General features: G+C 42.0%; 1 protein-coding gene across 3 annotated transcripts in view; it reads left to right on the top strand.

Annotated features, from left to right (window-relative positions):
• The window catches only part of LOC106613496 (ubiquitin carboxyl-terminal hydrolase 13), a 58,381-nt gene that overhangs the window by 23,857 nt on the left and 12,860 nt on the right, over positions 1-21,664 (top strand). For all 3 annotated transcript variants that reach the window (XM_014215786.2, XM_014215785.2, XM_014215784.2), the window contains exons 11-17: positions 6,687-6,812; positions 13,312-13,465; positions 13,788-13,962; positions 15,398-15,486; positions 17,380-17,502; positions 20,363-20,386; positions 20,751-20,894. In XM_014215786.2, the coding sequence (XP_014071261.2) occupies positions 6,687-6,812; positions 13,312-13,465; positions 13,788-13,962; positions 15,398-15,486; positions 17,380-17,502; positions 20,363-20,386; positions 20,751-20,894 (835 nt within the window). The remainder of the gene's footprint in view (positions 1-6,686; positions 6,813-13,311; positions 13,466-13,787; positions 13,963-15,397; positions 15,487-17,379; positions 17,503-20,362; positions 20,387-20,750; positions 20,895-21,664) is intronic.

Below are 21,664 nucleotides of genomic sequence, written 5' to 3'. Positions count from 1 at the left end.
TTTGTAAAAATGTCTTTCTCCTGAACGTTTGTTCTGCTCGGTCTTCATGACTTTTTCCTCTGTTCACGTTTCTTGATATATAAAAATAAGCTGAGGAATAGTCGCTAGAAAAAATCCCAGACACATGGAATCATGACGAGTATGAACTCTGCCTCTAAGACACAATGAGCACGGTTATGGACACAATAATACGATTATTGTGGCTGGTCAGATTAATATAATAGTTTGTTTAAAACGTTTACATGCTTTAGAAGAAGAATAATTTGTTTACATGGACACATCTGAAGTCAGGCTACTTGATGGGACTTCAGATGCATACTTTGAGTTTTTCAGAATTTACTTCACATAAGAGGGGAGGTTCACTCTGCTGGTGCTGGCAAATGTGCAGATCAAATACACTGCTGGAAAGCTGTTTACATGTCCTAATAATTAGAAGGATAGCTCAGAAAAGCAGGTGTTTTAATCGACGTATGCTTACTTCAATTTTGACCTTATGCCGATTTAAGATGAGCAGAGTAAGGTTTTCATATGACTATTTCCATACTCTCCCTACTGCCGTAATCAGTTTAAGGTCGAATTATACTGAACAAAAATATAAATGCAACATGTAAAATGTTGGTCCCATGTTTCATGAGCTGAAATAAAATATCCCAGAAATGTTCCATCCGCACAAAAAACGTATTTCTCTCAAATTTTGTGCCCACATTTTTTACATTTATTTCAATTGACTGATTTCCTTATCTTTGAAATTGTTACATTTATATTTTTGTTCAGTGTATTAGTGTGCATGTAAATGTACTCAATGTGAAATTTTACAGCTCATAGGCCGTTTTAAAATTCAGACAAAAAAATAGGTGACGTCCATAAGTGATCCCTTGTCAATGTTTCTGATATTAGCTTATTCCGAAATTACAACTGATATTCTATATTCATGTCCCAAATGTCGAACATGGCTTCTCCCTTTTTGGCTCCTTTACCTCGTAGATAATAATCTGATTGGATTTAATAGGTGAGGGCAGCATGTTTCAAGTTAAAGTGCTTTCACCTATGTGGTTACAGTGCCTTCAGAAAGTATTCACACCCATTTCTACACATTTTGTTATGTTACAGGCTGAATTTAAAATGGATTAAATTGAGATTTGCTGTCACTGGCGTACACACAATATCCCATAATGTCAAAGTGTAATGATGTTTTTAGAATATTTTACAAATGTTATAAAAAATGAAAAGCTGAAATGTCTTGAGTGAATAAGTATTCAACCACTTTATTTATTCATGAGTAAAAATTTGCTTGACAAGTTGCATGAACTCGTTCTGTGTGCAATAATAGTGTTTAACTACCTCATCTCTGTACCCCACACATACAATTATCTGAAAGGTCCCTCAGTCAAGCATTGAATTTCAACCACAAAGACCTGGGAGGTTATCCAATGCCTCGCAAAGAAGGGTAGCTATTGGTAGATGGGTAAAAAAAAAAAGACAGACCTTGACCATCCCTTTGAGCATTGACGTTATTAATTCCTCTTTGGATGGTGTATCAATATACCCAGTCACTACAAAGATACAGGTGTCCTTCCTAACTCAGTTGCCGGAAAGGAAGGAAACCACTCAGAGATTTTAGGCAAATAGGAGAACTGTTTTAAAGTCACCAATCAGTCATTAAACATTGTAGTTACTCCACAATACTAACCTAATTGACAGAGTGAAAAGGAAGCATTTACAGAATAAAAACATTCAACAACAAGTTAAACTGCAAAAAAGGTGGCAAAGCAATGTATCTTTTTGTCCTGAATACAAAGTGTTATGTTTGAGGCAAATCCAATACAACATATTACTGAATTCCACTCTTCATATTTTGAAGCATAGTGGTGGCTGGATCATGTTATGGGTATGCTTGTAATCGTTAATTAAGGACTGAGGAGTTTTTCAGGATTAAAAAAAGAAACGGAATGGATCTAAGCATAGGCAAAATCCTAGAGGAAAACCTGGTTGTCTGCTTTCCACCAGACACTGGAAGATTAATTCAGCAGTACAATAACCTAAAACACAAGGCCAAAGCTACACTGGAGTTGCTTACCAAGAAGACCGTGAATGTGGCTGAGTGACAGTTTTGACTTTTGGAAATCTATGGCAAGACTTAAATGGTTGTCTAGCAATGATCAACAACCAATTTGACAGAGCTTGAAGAATTAAAAAAAGAATAATGGGCAAATGTTGCACAATCCAAGTGTGGAAAGCTCTTAGAGACTTACCCAGAAAGACTCACAGCCATAATCGCTGCCAAAGGTGCTTCTACAAAGTATTGTCTCAGGTGTGTGAATACCTATGGAAATGCAATATTTCTGTATTTTGTTTTCAATACATTTGCAAACATTTCTAAAAACAGATTTTCACCTTGTCATTATGGGGTATTGTGTGTAGATGGGTGAGAAACAAAATCAATTTAATCCATTTAGAATTCAGGCTGTAACACAACACAATGTGGAATAAGTCAAGGGGTGTTAATACTTTCTGAAGGCACTGTGTACAGTAAAAGGCTATGAAATAAGGAAATGAAGCACTAAAAGCCTTTTGGAAAACAGCCTATGTTTCTTTACACCCCTGACTTCTCTTAGCCCTTATTAGCCACAGCAGTAATGGATAGGGCAGGAATGTGGCTCTGCATTTCATCTGAGGCCACGGCTAGTTTTGGACACAGACAGCTGAGTGGAACACCGTTGCCTGGCAGAATGGGAAAAGGAAGGGACTTGTGCAGAAATATGTTTTCTCCTCTGTCAATATTCATTAATTCTCCTTCTGATTAACTTGTAGTTAAAACAATGTAAGGCTGTGTTGCATGTCTTTAAAAAAATATGTTCAATATTATAACCCAATATTTGTCCCCAATCTATATTTGGGGTGTCTAGATGTTGGATCTTAATTTGCCCCCTTTTGTCGCAGAAGGAACATAATCCTGCAGCAGGAGGATTTTGAATTAATTTTTTATATTTAGAATCACAGCCAGATTTTACATGAATCGATACTATTGGTTCCCCTTTACGTCTGTATGAATGTTTCACGACCCCTTGACCAATGAAATGTATTCAAAATAGCTTGTCATCAAACCCTGTATCTCCACCATCACGGCTCTTGAAGTGAAGCGTGTGTCTTCACGCCTGAGGATATTTTTCTTTGTGGGTTTTTAGCCAAATGCCATCAGAGGTAAGTTAAATTACCTTCTGCCTTGGTAATATTATATATTTCTGGAGTAAGAAGTATTTCTCAGATAAAATTCTGCTGTGTTTTTGAGGGCGAGTGCAAATCAAATGGCTAGTTTTGGCTAACCCAGAATCTGACAGACAAAGTTTCATGTGTTTTTAGCTCCCCATATGGTCTCTGCTTGTTGGCTAACTAGCCAACTTGTCATTGGTATAAAGAGTGAACAAATTAATCAGGTGTGTGTGTGTGTGTGTGTGTGTGTGTGGCAATAACTAACTAGCTATTACATTAGGTTGTCACTAGCTAAACTGGCTAAGCTAGCTAGCTACAGTGTCAACCATGTAGCTAGCTAACGTTAGCTAGATCAACCAAACCATGAGGTCGAAGGAATTGTCCGTAGAGCTCTGAGACAGGATTGTGTTGAGGCACAGAACTCTGGGGAAGGGTACCAAAACATTTCTGCAGCATTGAAGGTCCCCAAGAACACAGTGGCCTCCTCATACTTAAATGGAAGAAGTTTGTAACCACCAAGACTCTTCCTAGAGCTGGCTGCCCAACCAAACTGAGCAAGAACCCAATGGTCACTCTGACAGAGCTCCAGAATTCCTCTGTGGAGATGGGAGAATCTTTCAGAAGAACAACCATCTCTGCAGCACTCCATCAATCAGGACGTTATGCTAGAGTGGGCAAAAAGGATCTCTGTACTTTGCTCCGTTCATCTTTCTCTCGATCCTTACTAGTCTCCCAGTCCCTGCCGCTGAAAAACATCCCCACAGCATAATGCTGGCACCATCAGGTTTCCTCCAGGCGTGACACTTGGCATTTAGGAGAGAATATTGTTTCTCATCTCCTTTATGCAACCGCTGTGACAGATTTCAAAAAAGCTTCACGGGGAAAGCACACTTTGCAATAATCTGAGTACTGCGCTCACAAGCAATACAGATACCCGCCATTTTGGAGTCATCTAAAATCATAAATAGCATTAGAAATATTCACTTACCTTTGATCTTCATCAGAAGGCACTTCCAGGAATCCCAGGTCCACAATAAATGTTGTTTTGTTCGATAAAGTCCATAATTTATGTCCAAATAGCTCCTTGTTGTTTGCGCATTCAGTAAGCTACTCCAAGTGTAGGAAGCGCGGCCAAAATGTCACGACGAAAAGTAAAAAAAAGTTATATTTACGTTCGTTCAAATATGTCAAACGTTGTATAGCATCAATCTTTAGGGCCTTTTTAACTTAGAACTTCAATAATATTCCAATATTCCAATGTCTTGAAAAACGTTTTGGAACACAGCTACCCCTCACGTGAATGCGCGCCAATGAACTCATGTGCTTTCCTGAGTCAACAACTTCCAACTTCCTTTGTTGGCTCTCTGTTCACCATAGAAGCCTCAAACAACTTTCTAAAGACTGTTGACATCTAGTGGAAGCCTTAGGAAGTGCATAATGAACCCTAAGTCACTTTGTGTTAGATAGGCAATCACTTGAAAAAACTACAGCCTCAGATCCTCCACATCCTGGTTGGATTTTTTTCTCAGGTTTTTGCCTGCCATATGAGTTCTGTTATACTCTCAGACTTCATTCAAACAGTTTTAGAAACTTCAGAGTGTTTTCTGTCCAAATCTACTAATAATATGCATATTCTGGTTCCTGGGCCCGAGTAGTAGGCCGTTTAATTTGGGTACGTTTTTCATCCGGCCGTGAAAATACTGCCCCCTACCCAAGAGCGGTTAAGTAATCACGAGGCTCATTTGAATTTCTCATCAAAGTTTGCCTTCACCACCCCTCTAGTTTCTTAACTCCCAAAGAGGAAGAAGAATGTGGTCCTCCTGAGCACACTGCACAAAATGGCTGAGATCAGTGATCGTGAGGACAGGAAGCCAGCCATCATCCTGGACTACAACCACAAAGGAGGCCTGGACAAGGTGATTGGAACTTACAGCTTCAGGATGATGACTGGCCCCTGGTCATCTTCCATAACATCATTGATATGTCTTCATATAATGCCTTCGTGATATGGAACGAGATCAACCCTACCTGGATACCTGATAAGTGGAACAAGAGGAGGGTGTTCCTGGAGCAGCTGGGAAAGGCACTTGCAACCCCACACATTCAAAGAAGGGAGTGCCTCCCCCACACAGCAGCCTCTGCAGCGCTTGTGAAAGCTGTTCAGGGGGCTGAATCTTGTCCTGAACAAATACTATGTGCTGCACATGTGAGAAATACATCTGAAAAGTCCATGCACACACACTTGCATACTGGCCTACATGTGCTAATTAGAGTTGATTGATTTATGTTCTTCACGTTTTCGTTTTGTATTTATTATCTTGTTTTATTCTTATTTATTGTTGTTTATACACCTTGTGGGTGGGGGCAATGTTTCAAAAAATGGGAGAAGACTAGTATTTTGTAGTTGAATTCCTCATTGTACAGTGTATATAAGAATATATCACTATGTTGCCAAAAAAGTTCAAGACTTATTGTTTCCCTTCAATAAAATGCATTCAAAACTACTTTCTGCACATTTCTGTTACTTTCTTAGGTTATAAAAGTGCTATCTCTTGTTAATAAAACCCACTGATTTCTGAATTGTGAAGAGGGGAAAACCCAGATATTCACAAAGTTTGTGATGAATGACAGGTTGTTTCTTCATGCAAAATAGATTTTGTGTTTAAAATTCAATTAAGCTGCTTTATTTTAGGGGTTTAGTGAAGGCGGGTCATTTTTTTAACCTTTAGGACAAGGGAGTATACAGAATGTTAAGACTACACAAGGGTTAAATGTGCTCTCATTTAACAAATGTGCAATTTTGGCATTTTTCACTGCCTAGATGGCTAGCTGCTGCATATCAACTTGTCTTGCTTGAGCAGGGTGAATTGTTGCTAATCCAATCTGTACAATACAAGCCCTGAATCCTCATATTTCCTTTCAGATTACCGACATAGAGGGACTCTACACTACAGCACCTGCTGTTGTGAGATTTATGATTAATCTCACACAGCCAACAAAGAGCGTCATGATTGCCTGCAGATTGTTTTTGTGGGGAAAGGATCTCAAGGATAATTGCCAGCATGCTTGTTTATTTTGGTGGGCTTCATTGGTCCCATTGTCTCATTATGCCTGGAGGCCTGTATGAGATGGTGTAGGTACAGCACAGATTAGACATTGCACTGTTGGCACTGTTCTCATAACTGAAAAATAACAAGTTGTACTTGTTTCTGCTTGATTTTTTTTTTTTTTTATTGAAAAACGAAGACGATAAAGCCCTTTTCAAGTTGAGACAAATCCTAACTTGAGCAGCTGAAATCGCCTCAAGTTGGAAATTGGCCTCATGATATTCAGAATGTTTATTAGCAGAATATAATTTTTTCCTGAAGTACCACCAATCACATTTCAATGGTTTTGGTTTGGCGTCTTGTCTTGCTGCACCCTTAGACAGGTTACAAATCATTCACTGTGTGTGTGACCCCTTGTTCTCATTCCAGCACCAGCCAAAGGGTATCTCTCTCAAGATGTTCAAAGCCCTGGTTAGCAATGGCCACCCAGAGTTCTCCTCCAACAGACAGCAAGATGCACAGAAGTTTTTCCTGCATCTCATCAACCTGGTGGAGGTATGCATGTATGGCTTCATACGTGTTTTCTATAAGTAGGAGTGTGTTATGGTGTACTTGTAATGATAAATACTACTCTAAAAGGCACGTAGTGATGAATACAGTATGCCATTGTTGCAGAGGTACAGCAATTGGCAAACAGTCACTGGTGTTCAATAAAAGGCTCAAAAGCATAAACGGTATCTTACGGCACTGGCTTTTCAGCTTGTCTTTCAATGATGGCCATAATAAAAGTAAAAAATAGCTTTCATGAAATGGCTACTGTAAAGCATTTTTCCGGCATGTCGGACTCTTGTCACACGTGGTCAATCGGAACCTTGGGGGAGAGGAAGCGTGACTGTTTTTGACGAAACGCAGCACCCTGTCCCCGGGCCGGCAGACACACACTTGTGCTCTGAAGTGACTTTTTCAACCGGGTTAAATTTAGACTGCCCCTATCGGTTCCAAAGGCCAGATAATGCTTCCGATTCTGCCTGAAGTCAACAGAGAAACATGCTCAGACTAGAAACCCGCCACTTTCTCTGCTCTTGCCCTTGACAAAACAATTAAGCCTAAAATCTGTTTACTCGACTCCGTTGCATGGCTGATTTATCTATTGTCAATTGTTTTTTTTACATTGAGCAGTAAGGTCAAGTAAAATGTAATAGAGGAGCTAACAAGTCAACTTAATGTTAATATAAATTAAAAATCAACCGTTTTTTTTTCTTAGCATCAGAATACCTATTGTAATTTAAATGGGGCCCTATGTTTTTACCTTTTAGTTTTAATTGAGTGTATAATTTGTGGGCATAATCAGCTGTCCTTAGCCTGTGTGGAGGAACTGAGTTGGTTAGACCAAGATAGGCAGACTCTAACAGTAGCCTTCAAGTTTAGCCTCGGGACTGCCTGCCAGCCAGCCAGTTAGAATACGTCACTGGAGTTTGGAGTAGAGCTATAACCTGAGTATTTCTGTAGCCTCTTAGAATAAAAAAGCTGCTGATGTGACACTCCATACAAGCCAAACAGTTTTAATTTAAGACCCATTGCCCCATGAGTCCTCAAATAAATAACAAACAAGTTTCATCCCCAATGACCCCCCCCCATAAACATCTGCGTACCTCTTTCAAATCAAATGTATTTATATAGCCCTTCTTACATCAGCTGATATGTCAAAGTGCTGTACAGAAACCCAGCCTAAAACCCCAAACAGCAAGCAATGCAGGTGTAGAAGCACGGTGGCTAGGAAAAACTCCCTAGAAAGGCCAAAACCTAGGAAGAAACCTAGAGAGGAACCAGGCTATGAGGGGTGGCCAGTCCTCTTCTGGCTGTGCCAGGTGGAGATTATAACAGAACATGGCCAAGATGTTCAAATGTTCATAAATGACCAGCATGGTCAAATAATAATAATCACAGTAGTTGTCGAGGGTGCAGCAAGTCAGCACCTCGATTAAATGTCAGTTGGCTTTTCATAGCCGATCATTGAGAGTATCTCTACCGCTCCTGCTGTCTCTAGAGAGTTGAAAACAGCAGGTCTGGGACAGGTAGCATGTCCGGTGAACAGGTCAGGGTTCCATAGCCGCAGGCAGAACAGTTGAAACTGGAGCAGCAGCACGGCCAGGTGGAGTGGGGACAGCAAGGAGTCATCATGCCAGGTAGTCCTGAGGCATGGTCCTAGGGCTCAGGTCCTCCGAGAGAGAGGAGAGAGCATACTTAAATTCACACAGGACACCGGATAAGACAGGAGAAATACTCCACATATAACAGACTGACCCTAGCCCCCCGACACACAAACTACTGCAGCATGAGTACTACAGGCTGAGACAGGAGGGGTCAGGAGACACTGAGGGGTCAGGAGACGCCTCTCTCTCTTTGAGTTATACTTGTTTCCCCCTGTCTTTCTTCGTTAGTCAATCTCTAACTGTGTAATTGACCACATGAAAACAGGATGCTTGGCATGGCCCCTCTTGTGATTTTTATTTATATATATATCCATATATCCATATATATATATATATACTGCTCAAAAAAATAAAGAGGAACACTAAAATAACACATCCTAGATCTGAATGAATGAAATAATCTTATTAAATACTTTTTTCTTTACATAGTTGAATGTGCTGACAACAAAATCACACAAAAATAATCAATGGAAATCCAATTTATCAACCCATGGACGTCTGGATTTGGAATCTCACTCAAAATTAAATTGGAAAACCACACTACAGGCTGATCCAACTTTGATGTAATGTCTTTAAAACAAGTCAAAATGAGGCTCAGTAGTGTGTGTGGCCTCCACGTACCTGTATGACCTCCCTACAACGCCTGGGCATGCTCCTGATGAGGTGGCGGATGGTCTCCTGAGGGATCTCCTCCCAGACCTGGACTAAAGCATCCGCCAACTCCTGGACAGTCTGTCGTGCAACGTGGCGTTGGTGGATGGAGCGAGACATGATGTGCTCAATTGGATTCAGGTCTGGGGAACGGGCGGGCCAGTCCATAGCATCAATGCCTTCCTCTTGCAGGAACTGCTGACACACTCCAGCCACATGAGGTCTAGCATTGTCTTGCATTAGGAGGAACCCAGGGCCAACCGCATCAGCATATGGCCTCACAAGGGGTCTGAGGATCTCATCTCGGTACCTAATGGCAGTCAGGCTACCTCTGGCGAGCACATGGAGGGCTGTGCGGCCTCCCAAAGAAATGCCACCCCATGCCATGACTGACCCACCGCCAAACCGGTCATGCTGGAGGATGTTGCAGGCAGCAGAACGTTCTCCACGGCGTCTCCAGACTCTGTCACGTCTGTCACGTGCTCAGTGTGAACCTGCTTTCATCATTGAAGAGCACAAGGTGCCAGTGGCGAATTTGACAATCTTGGTGTTCTCTGGCAAATGCCAAACGTCCTGCACGGTTTTGGGCTGTAAGCACAACCCCCACCTGTGGACGTCGGGCCCTCGTACCACCCTCATGGAGTCTGTTTCTGACCGTTTGAGCAGACACATGCACATTTGTGGCCTGCTGGAGGTCATTTTGCAGGGCTCTGGCAGTGCTCCTCCTACTCCTCCTTGCACAAAGGCGGAGGTAGCGGTCCTGCTGCTGGGTTGTTGCCCTCCTACGGCCTCCTCCACGTCTCCTGATGTACTGGCCTGTCTCCTGCTCTGGACACTACGCTGACAGACACAGAAAACTTTCTTGCCACAGCTCGCATTGATGTGCCATCCTGGATGAGCTGCACTACCTGAGCCACTTGTGTGGGTTGTAGACTCCGTCTCATGCTACCACTAGACTGAAAGCACTGCCAGCATTCAAAAGTGACCAAAACATCAGCCAGGAAGCATAGGAACTGAGAAGTGGTCTGTGGTCACCACCTGCAGAACCACTCCTTTATTGCGGGTGTCTTGCTAGTTGCCTATAATTTCCACCTGTTGTCTATTCCATTTACACAACAGCATGTGAAATGTATTGTCAATCAGTGTTGCTTCCTAAGTGGACAGTTTGATTTCACAGAAGTGTGATTGACTTGGAGTTACATTGTGTTGTTTAAGTGTTTCACAAAAAGCATAACAATTATTTTAAGAATTATAGATACATTACTCCTCTATGCACTCGATATGTCCGATTTTAAAATAGCTTTTCGGATGAAGCACATTTTGCAATATTCTAAGTACATAGCCCAGCCATCAAGGGCTAGCTATTTAGACACCCAGCACGTTTAGCCTTCACCAATATCAGATTTACTATTATAAAAGTTTGATTACCTTTTGTTGTCTTCGTCAGAATGCACTCCCAGGACTTCTACTTCAATAACAAATGTAGGTTTGGTCCCAAATAATCCATCTTTATATCCAAATAGCGTCGTTTTGTTCGTGCGTTCTAGACACTATCAGAATGGTAATCCACGGTCTCGCGCATGGCGCAGAACGTGACAAAAAATGTCTAAATATTCCATTACCGTACTTCGAAGCATGTCAACCGCTGTTTAAAATCAATTTTTATGCAATTTATCTCGTAGAAAAGCGATAATATTCCGACCGGGAATCTGCAATAAGCTAAACAGCCTAATGAATATACTCCACGGGGGCTAATCGCGCACGCGCCTCATTCAATGGTCCTCTGATCGGCCACTTGGATAAGGTGATAATCTGTTTCAGCCTGAGGCTGCCTCGTCATCCTTCAGGATTTTCCCGGCTTCTGAGAGCCTATTGGAGCCCTGGGAATTGTCACGTTACAGCTAAGATCCTTACTCTTCAATAAACAGATGCAAGACGCACGACTCCTTGTCAGACAGGCCACTTCCTGCATGAAACCTTGTCAGGTTTTTGCCTGCCATAGGAGTTCTGTTATACTCACAGACACCATTCAAACAGTTTTAGAAACTTTAGGGTGTTTTCTATCCAAACCTGAACAATAATATGCATATTCTAGCTTCTGAGTTGGTGTAGGAGGCAGTTAAAAATGGGCACATATTTTTTCCAAAATTCTCAATACTGCCCCCTAGCCCAAACAGGTTAAAATGATAAACTTGGATTAGCTAACACAACGTGCCATTGGAACACAGGAGTGATGGTTGCTGATAATGGGCCTCTGTACGCCTATGTAGATATTCCATTAAAAATCTGCCGTTTCCAGCCATAATAGTCATTTACAACATTAACAATGTCTACACTGTATTTCTGATCAATTTGATGTTATTTTAATGGACAAAAAATGTGCCTTTCTTTCAAAAACAAGGACATTTCTAAGTGACCCCAAACTTTTGAACGGTAGTGTGTGTGTATATATAGTACCAGTCAAAAGTTTGGACACCTACTCATTCAAGGGTTTTTATTTTATTTTTTACAATTTTCTACATTGTAGAATATTGAAGGCATCAAACTATGAAAAACACATTGAATCATGTGGTAATCCAAAAAGTGTTAAACAAATCCAAATATATATTTTATATTTGAGATTCTTCAAAGTAGCCACGCTTTGCCTTGATGACAGCTTTGCACACTCTTGTCATTCTTTCAACCAGCTTCACCAAGAATGCTTTTCCAACAGTCTTGAAGGAGTTCCCACATATGCTGAGCACTTGTTGGCTGCTTTTCCTTCACTCTGCGGTCCAACTCATCCCAAACCATCTCAATTGGGTTGAGGTCAGGAGATTGTGGAGGCCAGGTCATCTGATGCAGCACTCCATCACTCTCCTTCTTAGTCAAATAGCCTTTACACAGCCTGGGGGTGTGTTTGGTCATTGTCCTGTTGAAAAACAAATGATAGTCCCACTAAGCGCAAACCAGATGGGATGGCATATCGCTGCAGATTGCTGTGGTAGGCATGCTGATTAAGTGTGCCTTGAATTCTAAATACATCACCGACAGTGTCACCAGCAAAGGACCATCACACCACCTCTTCCATGCTTCACGGTGGGAACCACACATGCGGAGATAATCCATGCACCTACTCACAAAGACACGGCGGTTGGAACCAAAAATCTCAAATTAGGACTCATCAGACCAAATTCCACCGGTCTAATGTTCATTGCTCGTGTTTCTTGGCCCAAGCAAATCTCTTCTTATTGGTGTCCTTTAGTAGAGATTTCTTTGCAGCAATTCGACCACGAAGGCCTGATTTCACACAGCCTCCTCTGAACAGTTGATGTGTCTGTTACTTGAATTCTGTGAAGCATTTATTTGGGCTGCAATTTCTAAGGCTGGTAACTCAAATGAACTTATCCATTGCAGCAGAGGTAACTCTGGGTCTTCCTTTCCTGTGGCGGTCCACATGAGGCAGTTTCATCATAGCGCTTGATGGTTTTTGCAACTGCACTTGAAGAAACGTTCAATGTTCTTTAAATGTTCCGTATTGACTGACATTCATGTCTTAAATTAATGATGGACTGTTGTTTCTCTTTGCTTATTTGAGCTGTTCTTGCCATAATATGGACTTGGTCTTTTACCAAATAGGGCTATCTTCTGTATACCACTCATGCCTTGTCACATCACAGCTGATTGGCTCAAATGCATTTAGAAGGAAATAAATTCCACAAATGAACTTTTAACAAGGCACACCTGTTAATTGAAATGCATTCCAGATGACTACCTCAAGAAGCTGGTTGAGAGAATGCAAAGTGTGTGCAAAGCTGTTATCAAGCCAAACGGTAACTACTTTGCAGAATCTCAAATATAAAATATATTTGGATTTAACGCTTTGTTTTGGGTTACAACATGATTCCATGTGTTATTTTATAGTTTTTATGTCTTCACTATTATTGTAAAATGAAGAAAAAACGTTGAATGAGTAGTGTGTGTCCAAACTTTTGACTGTGTGTGTGTGTGTGTGTGTGTGTGTGTGTGTGTGTGTGTGTGTGTGTGTTTCTAAGGTTCAAACATGCATGCAATTAATGAAAGTCTCAATGTTCTAATTGATGGGAACAGTTACATTTCCAAACACTTTTTTAACTGGTAAATTCAATAGCATCGATGAAGAGGACACAAGTATATTCTCTGCATCTTTCCCTGTGTGTCCCTCGCTTTAGAGAAACAGTGTGGGCTCGGAGAACCCCAACGACGCGTTCCGCTACCTGGTGGAGGAGCGCGTGCAGTGTTGCCAGACGCAGAAGGTGCGCTACACCCAGAAGGTGGACTACCTCATGCAGCTCCCGGCCCCCATCGAGGCCGCCTCCAACAGAGGTAAGATCCCACAGGCAGCTGCCCAGCCCCATGAGAACCAGCAGGGTTGCTGGCTCCCCCACAGCTCTCCTCTTCAAAGGGCATGGAGGATCGATGTCTCTGAATGCCAAAGTGGGTTGGGAGTTTTGTGTTTTTAAATGCATACTGTAGATGGTGACTCTTAGCTGAATTACCTAATTGTTGAGAAAATAAGTTATTTCAAATGTCCAATATACAATCACTAAACCCCAATCATCTGAGAGTCCGACAACCGCAACAGCATTTTAGGAGGTTAAATGGCTTGACGTGTGTGTGTGTGTGTGTGTGTGTGTGTGTGTGACAGAGGAGCTGATAGCGTATGAGGCCAAGCGAAACGAAGCAGAGGAGAACATGAGGGCCCCTCCAGAGCCCGTGAGGGCCCGGATCCCCTTCACAGCGTGCCTGCAGGCCTTCACGGAGCCAGAGAACGTCCCTGACTTCTGGAGCTCGGAGCTGCAGGCCAAATCAGCTGGAGTCAAGTAAGCAAGGTCCTGGTCTAAGGCTGGGAAGAAAGATCGACATCCCACATTGTTGAATTCTCCCGCAGTTTCAACAGTGTGTGGGGATCTATCTTTCTTTCATGACTTGGCTTTTTGTATCCTGCACCCGAGTTATTTTGCACCATAATATGTCTAGCCCCCTAAGATGAAAAAACAATGTTGGTAGGCTACATGATAAATTAACCGTAGGAAAAATTTACTATTTCACTTTTTTTTAATACCCATACACAAACGACCAAAAATTAATGTAAAGCTGATCTTGTACATTGAATGAAAATATAAACAAAATGTAAAATGTTGGTCCCACGTTTAATGAGCTGAAATAAAAGATCCCAGAAATGTTCCATATGCACAAAAATATTAGATCTGTCAAATTTTGTGCGCAACTTTGTTAACGTCCCTGTTAGTGAGCATTTCTCCCTTGCCAAGATAATCCATCCACCTGACAGGTGTAGCATATCAAAAAACGGATTAAACGTCAGGATCAGTACACAGGTGCACCTTGTGCTGGGGGAAATAAAAGTCCATTCTAAAATGTGCAGTTTTGTCACACAACACAATGCCACAAGTTTTGAGGGTGCGTGCAATTGTCATGCTAACTGCAGGAATGTCCACCAGAGCATTGCATGTTTATTTCTCTACCATAAGCCGGTTTGCTGATGTCAAGGTTGTGAACAGAGTGTCCCATGGTAGAGGTGGAGTTGTGGTATGGGCAGGCATAGGCTACGAACAACAAACACAACTGCATTTAATCGATGGCAATTTGAATGCACAGACATACCGAGACGAGATCCAGAGGCCCATTGTCGTGCCATTCATCCGCCGCCATCACCTCATGTTTCAGCATGATAATGTACGGTCCCATGTCGCAAGGATCTGTACACAATTCCTGGAAGCTGAAAATGTCCCAGTTCTTCCATGGCTTGCATACTCACCAGACATGTCACCCATTGAACATGTTTGGGATGATATGGAGTGACGTGTATGACAGTGTGTTCTAGTTCCCGCCAATATCCAGAAACTTTGCACAGACTTTGAAGAGGAGTGGGCCAACATTCCACAGGCCACAATCAACAGCCTGATCAACTTTATGCAAAGGAGATGTCTCACTACATGAGGCAAATGGTGGTCACATCAGATAGCCGACTTGTTTTTTGATCCACACCCTTAGAAACCTTTTTTTTTATTTAAATTTTTTATGACCAACAGATGCATATGAATTCCCAGTCATGTGAAATCCATAGGTTAGGACCTAATTCATTAATTTCAATTGACTGATTTCCTTATGAACTGTAACTCCTCATTTAAATCTTAGAAATTGTTACATGTTGCGTTTATAATTTTGTTCAGTATAAATAAGTGATCCATATTTCTTTTCTAGTTATTTTTCTAAATTGTAGCCCTCTCTTTCCAGGACTTCCCGTTTTGCCTCCTTCCCAGAGTATCTGGTGGTGCAAATAAAGAAATTCACATTTGTGGTGGACTGGGTTCCAAAGAAAATAGGTGAGTAAGAGAACTGATGTCTCTCCACAAATGTTTTGGCTTGTCTGGATCCATGATTCTCTAGTACCAAGAGGATGCTGATTTCTGTTTTAACGTTGATACATGTCAACAAACATTGAAATCATATTAAGGGATAGAATGGTCTTCCATTGAAGGCCTATAAATGCATTCTATTTTTCAGATTTTCTCTTTATGCCTGGATAATTGTATTAAGTCAGCACTGTAGATCCCCAGCAGAGGGCAATGCCACACAGTGAATCACTGAGGTCCACTGACAATGAATAAAATACATCTTGTATTTTACATATTTACATACAGTGCATTCGGAAAGTATTCAGACCCCTTGACCCCTCACATTTTGTTAGGTTACAGCCTTATTGTAATATATATATATATATATATATATATCATCAGAATCCCCCGTAATGACAAAGCAATAACTGGTTTTTAGTTTTTTTGTTGCAAATTTGTTAAAATAAAGTATTCAGACTCTTTACTCAGTACTTTGTTGAAGCACCTTTTGGCAGCGATTACAGCCTCAAGTCTTCTTGGGTATGATGCTATAAACTTGGAATAACCTGTATTTGGGGAGTTTCTACCATTCTTCTCTGCAGATCCTCTCAAACTCTGCCAGGTTGGAAGGGGAGCGTTGCTACACAGCTATTTTCAGGTCCCTCTAGAGAAGTTCGATCAGGTTGAAGTCCAGGCTCTGGCTGGGCCACTCAAGGACATTCAGAGACTCCTGCCTTGTCTTGGCTGTGTGCTTAGGGTTGTTGTCCTGTTGTAAGGTGAACCTTGGCACTAGTCTTAACCTGCTCCAGAGTGCTCAGGACCTTTTCATCAATGATCTCTCTGTACTTTGCTCCATTCATCTTTCCCTCGATCCTGACTAGTCTCCCAGTCCCTGCCGCTGAAAAACATCCCCACAGTATGATGCTTCACCATAGGGATGGTGCCAGGTTTTCTCCAGACGTGACGCTTGGCATTCACGCCAAAGAATTCAATCTTGGTTAAATCAGACCAGAGAGTCTTGTTCCTCATTGTCTGAGAGTCTTTTAAGTGCCTTTTGGCAAACTCCAAGCGGGCTGTCATGTGCCTTTTATTGAGGAGTGGCTTCCATCTGGCCACTCTACCATACTGGCCTGATTGGAGTGCTGCAGAGATGGTTGTCCTTCTGGAAGGTTCTCCAATCTCCACAGAGGAACTCTAGAGCTCTGTCAGAGTCACCATCAGATTCTTGGTCACCTCCCTCACTAAGGCCCTTCTCCCCAGATTGCTCAGTTTGGCTGGGCGGCCAGCTCTGGTTCCAAACTTCTTCCATTTAAGAATGATGGAGGCCACTGTGTTCTTGGAGACAGTCAATGCTGCAGACATTTTTTGGTACCCTTCCCCAGGTTTGTGCCTCGAAACAATCCTGTCTTGGAGCTCTACAAACAATTCCAAAAATATGATTGGGATTGAGGAAGGTTAACTATTAGAGATCCAGTTCAAATTAGGTTATTCCTGCATCTTGCAATTGAGATACTTGTTTTTGCAAGTTATGGTTTTTGTCATGTTAACCAAAAAAAGTTGTTACTGCTATATTCAATATTCTCTCATACTGATATGGTAGCTACATCTTGTATTTTGTACTGTAGCTATAGTGGTGAATGTGAGTGTAGTCATTCAGTTATCTGCTTGAATGACCATGCCCAAGTCCCCTCTTCTCTTGCTCATGTTCTTTCAAAACTCTGGGTTGCATTCATTCGGGCACATTGTAGCAAAACGTTCCGCAACAGGGATTGAAACGTGTTTCTTATTGGACAAGTTCCAATTGTACTTCCCTATTTCACTCAATTTTGGAGCCTTTTCTCCATTTCGAACTGAACATGACCCTGGCCTGTTCTTCAACAGATTTGTCCATAGACATCCCAGACTTCCTGGACCTGTCTCGGCTCCGGGGAACAGGACTGCAGGCGGGAGAACAAGAGCTCCCAGACCTCACACCCCCCATCGTCCTCCCTGAAGACACCAGAGGTAAGAAGGGCTGCTTTAGGACAAAGATACTGACAAACCTTTACCAATCTACCCACAGCTGGGAGGAGATTGACTTTAGGTGTTGGACGTGGCTAGCAAAGCTGGCGTTTGGACAAAACTAAATCTAGCACGCCTAACGAGTAACGTTTTGGGCCTAAAGCTGAGCAACATAGAAGTGGTACTGTTTGTAGTTCATATGCTTAGTATTCCCCTAATCTCTGTTCTTCCTTCAGAGGCGGTTGCTTGGATGGATTTAGCTACAGTGCGTCTGTAGTGCGACTACAGTGCGTTTCTGTGTACCTCTTTAATAGTTTAGAAGCCATTAGGCACATCGTGTTCTATACAGTCCTAGACCTAAGAACACTTGATATGTGCTCTAGGCAAGCAATAAAGCTTGTCCTGGTACCCTGTAGTGCTCCATTGACACAATGGTTGTCTTGTAGAAGATGCTTCAACCTTGTTAAGCTACAACTCGGGGTTGAAACGCAACTATTTTATTTTAGAAGACTAATATAACATAATTACCGTGTATCCCCTTCCTAAAATGAGGCTTTATGGGTAAATGCTAAGCGGCCAAAACAAAACTTCACACCAGAAATATGCCCGATTTAAGACGTCGTAAATGTGTTTTCAATGGAGCGATTTATTAAAGTTTTATGATTTCTCCTCTTAAGGACTGTTCCTGAAAAAGTAACAAAGCAGTTGGCCATTTTTGTTTTCTCTCATAATTAAATTACTGGTACACACCTACATACAGTAATATAAATCTTAGTTCTCAGTGTTAATAATGCATTTGTGATTTATACAGCATTTGTCAGATGAGCTCCATGAATCTTAAACACCAGCACATTGTCCCTTGACCTGAATCACTACAGCAATTAATTACATTTCTGAATCGGACAACGCCTGATGAATTCTGATTTGATTTCCGAGTTTTAAGCCCCCCAAAAAATGCTCCTTCAAATGCGTCATTTCCCATCAATTATCTTTACGGATTTAGTATTGATTTGGCATATGGAACCTGAGTTTTTTTTTTTTTTTTACATTTATAGAAAAAAACATTACAATTAAGTTTACCGCCTTGAGCCATAAGTCAATACTTGTTTTAAGTGGAACAACATTTGTAATTAAAACTGAAGCGTGACTTGAACGGTAAGGATGCTATTTAGGTCCATGTTAGACTTTTTTTACTAACCACATACACTGCTCAAAAAAATAAAGGGAACACTTAAACAACACAATGTAACTCCAAGTCAATCACACTTCTGTGAAATCAAACTGTCCACTTAGGAAGCAACACTGATTGACAATAAATGTCACATGCTGTTGTGCAAATGGAATAGACAAGAGTTGGAAATTATAGGCAATTAGCAAGACACCCCCAATAAAGGAGTGGTTCTGCAGGTGGGGACCACAGACCACTTCTCAGTTCCTATGCTGCCTGGCTGATGTTTTGGTCACTTTTGAATGCTGGCGGTGCTTTCACTCTAGTGGTAACATGAGACGGAGTCTACAACCCACACAAGTGGCTCAGGTAGTGCAGCTCATCCAGGATGGCACATCAATGCGAGCTGTGGCAAGAAGGTTTGCTGTGTCTGTCAGCGTAGTGTCCAGAGCATGGAGGCGCTACCAGGAGACAGGCCAGTACATCAGGAGACCTGGAGGAGGCTGTAGGAGGGCAACAACCCAGCAGCAGGACCGCTACCTCTGCCTTTGTGCAAGGAGGAGCACTGCCAGAGCCCTGCAAAATAACCTCCAGCAGGCCACAAATGTGCATGTGTCTGCTCAAACGGTCAGAAACAGACTCCATGAGGGTGGTATGAGGGCCCGACGTCCACAGGTGGGGGTTGTGCTTACAGCCCAAAACCGTGCAGGACGTTTGGCATTTGCCAGAGAACACCAAGATTGGCAAATTCGCCACTGGCGCCCTGTGCTCTTCACAGATGAAAGCAGGTTCACACTGAGCACATGTGACAGACGTGACAGAGTCTGGAGACGCCGTGGAGAACGTTCTGCTGCCTGCAACATCCTCCAGCATGACCGGTTTGGCGGTGGGTCAGTTATGGTGTGGGGTGGCATTTCTTTGGGGGGCCGCACCGCCCTCCATGTGCTCGCCAGAGGTAGCCTGACTGCCATTAGGTACCGAGATGAGATCCTCAGGCCCCTTGTGAGACCATATGCTGGTGTGGTTGGCCCTGGGTTCCTCCTAATGCAAGACAATGCTAGACCTCATGTGGCTGGAGTGTGTCAGCAGTTCCTGCAAGAGGAAGGCATTGATGCTATGGACTGGCCTGCCCGTTCCCCAGACCTGAATCCAATTGAGCACATCTGGGACATCATGTCTCGCTCCATCCACCAACGCCACGTTGCACCACAGACTGTCCAGGAGACCATCCGCCACCTCATCAGGAGCATGCCCAGGCGTTGTAGGGAGGTCATACAGGCACGTGGAGGCCACACACACTACTGAGCCTCATTTTGACTTGTTTTAAGGACATTACATCAAAGTTGGATCAGCCTGTAGTGTGGTTTTCCACTTTAATTTTGAGTGTGACTCCAAATCCAGACCTCCATGGGTTGATAAATTGGATTTCCATTGATTATTTTTGTGTGATTTTGTTGTCAGCACATTCAACTATGTAAAGAAAAAAGTATTTAATAAGATTATTTATTTCATTCAGATCTAGGATGTGTTGTTTAAGTGTTCCCTTTATTTTTTTGAGCAGTATATTAAATGAATTCATCTGATAGATTCAGATAAATCAAAAAGTGTAGCAACAGCATGAATATAATTTAATTAGTACAAAAAACATGTTTGTTTGTTCCTTGGAAATAATCACTTGTTTTCTTTTCCTTTCAGACAACTCGATGAGCTCCTCAGATTGTAAGTATTCAGTTTCTCCTATCCTTCCGCTATATATACCTAACACATTACAAAGATTTACCACTATGGAACAAAAGTTTTGCAGTTGTGATAAATGCAGTGAAAATGAGTTTTACGACGCAAAACCAACAGCTGCTGCGGCCGCCGCGTAACTTTTCCTACTTACAAAAACTTGATTTGTTATTAGCCCTTTTTTGTTATTAGTAAGCACTGGGTAAGTACAGCATGTCCCCGCGCGGATCCTTTCCAGTGCCTCTTTAATGAGGCCCAAAGAGAAAACAAAACCACCTTTAGAACCTTCGAGGTTTGTAAAGAGCGTGGGCGGCACTGATGTTTATGGGTTGTTTTTTTTGCTTGTCCTCAGCCACAGGAATAGACGAGTCGGCGGCAATGCAGCTGGCGGAGATGGGCTTCCCTCTGGAGGCCTGTCGGAAGGCCATCTACTACACTGGGAACATGGGCCCCGAGATGGCCCTCAACTGGATCATAGCACACATGGAGGAGCCTGGTAAGAGCCACATGGATGTTATTCAAGTCTGATTCCTCAGCCTCTTCTGGGCACATGTGGGAGTGGGCGGTGCACGCTCTAAAACATCACTAAAGTGACATGTGCGTCACAGCAGGAGTCCCCAGCTGCCTCTGTGTGTGTGTGTGTGTGTGTGTGTGTGTGTGTGTGTGTGTGTGTGTGTGTGTGTGTGTGTGTGTGTGTGTGTGTGTGTGTGTGTGTCTGTGTGTCTGTGTGTCTAAGGACTGATACATTTTTGCATCATTTTCAATGGGTAATTCATAATTACATGCTATAACTGCATGTTTCTTATGCAAACAAGGTAAATAGATTGTTTCAATGTCCATTACTAAAGCACTTTTGTGTGTTAGCATGCTAACATAAATTGTATTTAGCTAGCTTAAAACAAAAATTAATGCAGTACCAGTCAGAAGTTTGGACACACATACTCATTCTTTATTTTTAATATTTTATACATTGTAGAATAATAGTGAAGACAACACTATGAAATAACACATATGGAATCATGTAGTAACCAAAAAAGTGTTAAACAAATCAAAATATATTTTATATTTGAGATTCTTAAAAGTAATCACCCTTTGCCTTGATGACAGTTTTGCACACTCTTGGCATTCTCTCAACCAGCTTCATGAGGTAGTCATCTGGAATGCATTTCCATTAACAGGTGTGCCTTCTTAAAAGTTAATCTGTGGAAAGTCTTTCCTTCTTAATGTGTTTGACCCAATCAGTTGTGTTGTGACAAGGTAAGGGTG

Source organism: Salmo salar, chromosome ssa10 (genome assembly GCF_905237065.1).
Source record: "Salmo salar chromosome ssa10, Ssal_v3.1, whole genome shotgun sequence".
NCBI classification, from domain to species: domain Eukaryota; kingdom Metazoa; phylum Chordata; class Actinopteri; order Salmoniformes; family Salmonidae; genus Salmo; species Salmo salar.
Note: the sequence above shows the minus strand (reverse complement) of the source record. Positions and strands in the feature narration are given on the sequence as shown.